General features: G+C 32.7%; 1 protein-coding gene across 1 annotated transcript; it reads right to left on the bottom strand.

Moving 5' to 3' along the window:
- Window positions 1-429: 429 nt before the first annotated feature.
- LOC112683451 (zinc finger BED domain-containing protein 1-like) lies at window positions 430-5,448 on the bottom strand. The gene is made up of 4 exons (XM_025554503.1): window positions 3,990-5,448; window positions 2,905-3,863; window positions 2,604-2,849; window positions 430-885 (listed from the first exon to the last, which is right to left on the bottom strand). The coding sequence occupies exons 1-4, from the start codon at window positions 4,004-4,006 to the stop codon at window positions 482-484; spliced, it is 1,626 nt and encodes a 541-aa protein (XP_025410288.1). The 5' UTR covers window positions 4,007-5,448; the 3' UTR covers window positions 430-481.

The raw sequence follows: 5,448 nt of genomic DNA on the forward strand, positions 1-5,448 counted from the left end.
CTGTATTTCAGTTTATAATTATTTGTTATTACATATCATAATGATCAGAGAAAAAATCAATAAAGATTCATGCACCATTCAGTTTATTATAAAAAAAAAAAACATAAAATTGGTAATAATAATTTGGCCACCAATCAATGGGCATAATAATCATGATTCATTAATAATTGTCTAGATTGTATTAAACAATGATTTTTTTGTTTTCAGAGAGTGCTGCATAATCAACACATTTTTTGGTTCTACATATTACTGATATCGATTATTAAAAATTGTAATGTAAATAATTATGTAATTATTGTAATAGAAAAGTACATTAAATTAATAATATATTTTTTATAGTATACAATTTTACAGTTAAAATCTTTATATAAAATTATATAAAAACCTATAAAACTAACAATAAAATGAATAAAATATAGTCTATTTTTAAATCAATGATAAAAAATTTGGTTGGCAACAATTATAAAATACTAAAATAAAATTATTTTCCTATATTTTTATTTAGGAAAATCATAGTATCTATGTCTTTAGGTGATAACTTGTTTTTTCGTTGGATTTCAACTTTTCCAGCTCTAGAAAACATTATTTCTGATGATACTGACAAAGCAGGAATACAAGCATATTTCAACGCCACATCTGATAAAGGGCCTAATAAAGAATTATGGGTTTTCCAAAATTGAATAGGATCCTCTAATAAGTTCAAGTATGTTAAATCCATGTACTGTTTTATTAATGTAACAGCAGTAGTATTTGTACAATTTGATTTTGACCAAATAGTTGTCACCTTGTCTTGTAAATAGTCTAGTAAATTTTCTGTACTATTTGTAAAATCTGTTGTTTGTTGACTAGTGGTGACAATATCAATTGTAGCAGTATCACATTCCTCTAAAACCAAAAGAAAATTATTCAGCGTTAGTTTAAATAAAATAAAGTTACTATTATACACAAAATATTATTACAATATGATTAAAATGTTACATTGTGGTGTAAAGAAAACAATTTATATGGTTGAACTTATAACTTTATAATAAAAATGCCTAAGTATGAAAAAATGAGACTTTAATAACTAAATTTGTAATACATCAACTATTTAGAGGTTCCAACAATTTTTTAATTTAATAAAACATTGAAAAATAATAGCTTGGTTAAGTAATGTAATAATTTTTATTTCGTTCTCATGTTATCAGTATAACTTTAAGGGTCTTTGTTTTCAAGAATAAATATTTATTATTCTTGTTGATATTACTGAAACATCTTATGGTATTACACATTACATTTTAATTGCCTATTCAAAATGTATTAAGCAAAAAAAAAATTGTATTCAAAAAAAAAATAAAAAATATATATAAAATACATTTATTGGTATGCTCAAATCAGAATAACATTTTTTTATTTTAATAAATAAGTAAAATTTTTCTTAACAATGGTTATTTTTAATAAATACAACATTTTCCAGGATTTTAAAGGTTAAAAATTTGTATTCTACGTGTAATTGAGAATACTGATGATTGCTTGTATAATATATTTGTCGGTCAAAAAAATTGAAATATGCAACTAAAATTTAAATTTTTACAGTTACCTTCTTATACATTACATGCCATGTAATAAATGTCTTTTTTAAAAAAAAATAATAAATAAAATATAAATATTTTAACTCTCGTCGTTTACACTAAACATGTTACTTGTTTAGTTACACATGATCAATATAATTAGGTTCTTTGTTGCACACAAGAGCGCCCACAGATGAAAATGGGACAGCATTAATTTTTATTAATAATCAAACCTTTTTATTCTAATTAAACACTTTTACTAGCTAATTGAACACAAATTGAAATTTTATTTTATTTTTCCCAAATTCATCAACAACTTTTTCAACTAAATGAAGTTTTTCGATTTTTTTTCTGTGTAAACTTAACATACATAATCCGGATAAACGATTCTCTTACATTGTTAAATGTAACCAGCTATAAATATTAATACACCTTGGTACCAATTATGATTTTTGGGATTTTGGGATATTTAATTTGGATATAATTATTTTAAATAGTTGAAAAGCTAGGAGGAAATGTTTCTCCCTTGCCACTCCTTGTGGGTACCCTTGGTTGCACACAGTTATTATGACACTTAATACAGTCGAGCTTCGATAACTCGAAATTGAATGGGGATAAAAATTCACTTCAAGATATCTAACTAATTTATAGGGGAAGATTTTTCAAGGGGAATAAAACACAATTCGAGTTGTCAAGTTTTTCGAGTTATTGAGGTTCGAGTTATCGTGACTCGATTGTAATTGAAAATAAATAAAGTAATAAATAATAAAATATTTATATAAGATATTTATACATCATAATTGTCTGTATACTTAAAAAAAAAAAAAATGATTATGAATTACAAAACAAAACGACAGTTTAAATATTTTAAAAATTAAAATGAAAGAGCTATCGATCTTTTATACAGTTATGCGACTAATCAAAGGATAAAATTATTTTGAATTATAAGTGTAATCTAAATGTATTGATAAATTAAAATATAAATACATGAAAATCACATATTATTTAAAAAGAAAATGTTAATTTTTATTTAAAATAACTGGTTTTTATTACTTTTGATTTTTAGTAAGTCGTTGACTTCATATACTATATTTAGCTCAACATTGTCCGATTGTGAGCTCGACGTGAAAGCGGCTTTTTTGAACCGAGGGTCTAATATTGTTGCTTTAGCGTAGTAGGATGATGGCTGCATCAATTCAAATGAACCAAACACTTTCATGACATTACAAATCAGAGTCTCCTTCAAAAATGTTCCACTGGATGTTTTTGGTGTTCTATTTTCCAGTGAAAGTAGAAGACCTGGAATAAAAATAGTTAAGAAAATATTATTTTTAATTTACAATAAATGAATTACCTCTTATTAATGGAATAATAATTCCCAGGGTTGGTCTATGATCCTCAGTCAGCTGCATTGTCATCATTTCAAAAGGCTTTAACAACATCACTAGATCTTCCATGATTGTCCATTGCTCAGTAGTTGGCATTTGTGGACATCGTAAGATTAACAAAGAAAGAGAGGTAAGTGGTTTTTTGATCTTAAGAAAACGTTCCATCATAACCAATGTACTATTCCACTTAGATGAATCATCTAGCTTTAATTTCAAAACAGTATAATTCAACTCTTTCAGTTTTTCTCTCAATAGTCTTCTTGGTATTTGGTTGAATTTGAAATATTTAGCAATAGAACGGCATAGTTTTACTAAATTTATTATTTGAACTTGGTACGAATTCACATTTGCCAATGGATCATTTTCGTTTACATCTAATTTCAGGGAATTATTAATAACGTTATTTAAGGAATGGCCTGTACACGGGATGGATTCAATGCCTAGTAATTGTATTGCACTCTTAATAACAGCTTTGGGGTCAGCTATAATAACAGAAATTTTTTTTTCAATATTCCACCATTGAAATATTTCCAATAAAACTTCGGACAAGTATTTGGCAGTGTAATTGGCTATCAGCTTTTTAGTAGATAAAACGAGTGGCCTGTAACGTATATTGGTATCGATGAAATGAGCGGTCGCGGTTACATACGGATCGCTGTTAGTGTACGTCCAGATATCAATTGTTACCGCAACGTGTTTGGCGTTTGAAATAAGCTCGGCGACTTCGGACATTATGTTCTCGTACAGTCCGGGAATCAGGGTGCACTCAACGGTTTTCCGGGTGGGCAACGTGTACCGAGGACCGAGGTGTTCGATCAAGTTCCGCAAACCTCTGTTCTCGACGACGTCGAACGGAAGCATGCCTTCGACAATCATTTCCAGTAAACATACGTTGAACCGTTCGACTTCCTCGTCGGTCGGAGCACTGGGGGGAGGGGAAAAAAAAATTAATAAAAACAAAACTCGTCGCTGTCCACGGCATTGTTCCTGTCGTTTCTCCACCGACAACGCGCGCGCGTCCGGTGTTCGTGTTCGAAAAACCAAATCTTACCCGGCAAACGAAGTCATTTTCTTCGTTTTCGAATCTTCCACAACGTTTGACGTCCGGATTCCTCGCTAAAGCGGCAGCGGCGGCGACATATAAGTTGCGTCTCGCCGCACTCCATAGTCGGCGAATTGCCGCGCAACCGGTTCCCAGAGATAATTCGATATCTATCCATGTATTCGTACGAGACGAGCGGATCGTTGCAGCTAGTTGTAGTATCCACACGCGCATGCGCGCGCCAACCTTTACTATCAACATGTCTTATCAATCGTTTGTACAACAATACACGACGATAGCACAGATTGCGTGCAATGCAAACGTATAATTTAATCCTACATCGGAAATTGAATTATATTTTTTCTCGTTCTTAATACAAGATTTATTGTTATTATCTTAGTTATCTATTGTTTTAACACTTTTTTTTTATCTAGCATACAAATCAATGGTCAATCTTAAATCTTTGATCGTGATCCAAGAGTCGTATTATGATATAAAACTCACAAATAATTACAGAACACATGATAAATCGTTATTGTGGTTTTGAAAAGACAACTCGATTAACATGATGCATACATCAGCATAAATACGTACAACCTACTCGTAGCTGGAATTGTTGTTATAATTTTTATATTTTCTAAACAGGAGTCTATATTTTAGACAAAAGTTATTTTTACCGTTTGAAAATATTAGTGGTATTATTTAATTTACGTCATGTAAATGTAATATATTATACTGGATTATTCTTTTATTTGGCGATCTGTTGTACGAGTAATATTTTATTGTAGTGTCACGGGTATAACATACGAACAAGCAAAAAGTGTTTTTCATTTTAGAAGTTATCTGGATATTATAACAGTAATCGTGGCAAATAACGATAAAGTTTCGATTTCTTATACGGTGTTGAAAAAATATAATCGATAAGATGTCGACGGTAGACTATCGTTGCGCGCTAAAGGGTGTGGAACCGGTCGTCACTGTGTCAACGGTCGTTGCGCCCCGGTCGACGGCGTGTCGAAACGTTTCGCCGTCGAAATCTCCCCCGGGCGCACCGAGGCGCCCGCGCGCGGATGATACCGTCATCCGTTCCGCGCCCCGCACCCGACCGTCCACCGGTACGTGGGACGACGACGACGACGACGCGGTGTTTTCTACCACTTTTTCTCCCGTCCGTTTTCTCTCTCGCTCTCACCGCCCGCAGCGAGCGTCCTCCCTCCAGCGAAGCGAGGTAGCGAGCCGATTATTACTGTTTTATTCCTATCGTTACCCGATCGTTCTCCCCCATCACCCGTCATCGATTCGCAAACACGTACACGTCCGCGCAACGTCGCCCGGCCGTTAATCGGCACACGCATTACGTACGCGAAGGCGCGCGCACCTTTTGCACAACAACAACAACAACAACAATAATAATAATAATATCACGTCCGTCGTCGTCGGGCGACGCGTTGGCGGCACACGCACGGGC

This window comes from Sipha flava, unplaced genomic scaffold, assembly GCF_003268045.1.
Source record: "Sipha flava isolate LNK unplaced genomic scaffold, YSA_version1 226_pilon_pilon, whole genome shotgun sequence".
In the NCBI taxonomy this organism is placed as follows: Eukaryota; Metazoa; Arthropoda; class Insecta; order Hemiptera; family Aphididae; genus Sipha; species Sipha flava.

Coding starts and splice junctions, on each gene's coding strand:
- LOC112683451 (XM_025554503.1), bottom strand. Junction 2,850..2,904: donor TATTATTCCATTAATAAGAG/GTAATTCATTTA, acceptor TTTTTATTCCAG/GTCTTCTACTTTCACTGGAA. Junction 886..2,603: donor CGACTTACTAAAAATCAAAA/GTAATAAAAACC, acceptor TTTTGGTTTTAG/AGGAATGTGATACTGCTACA.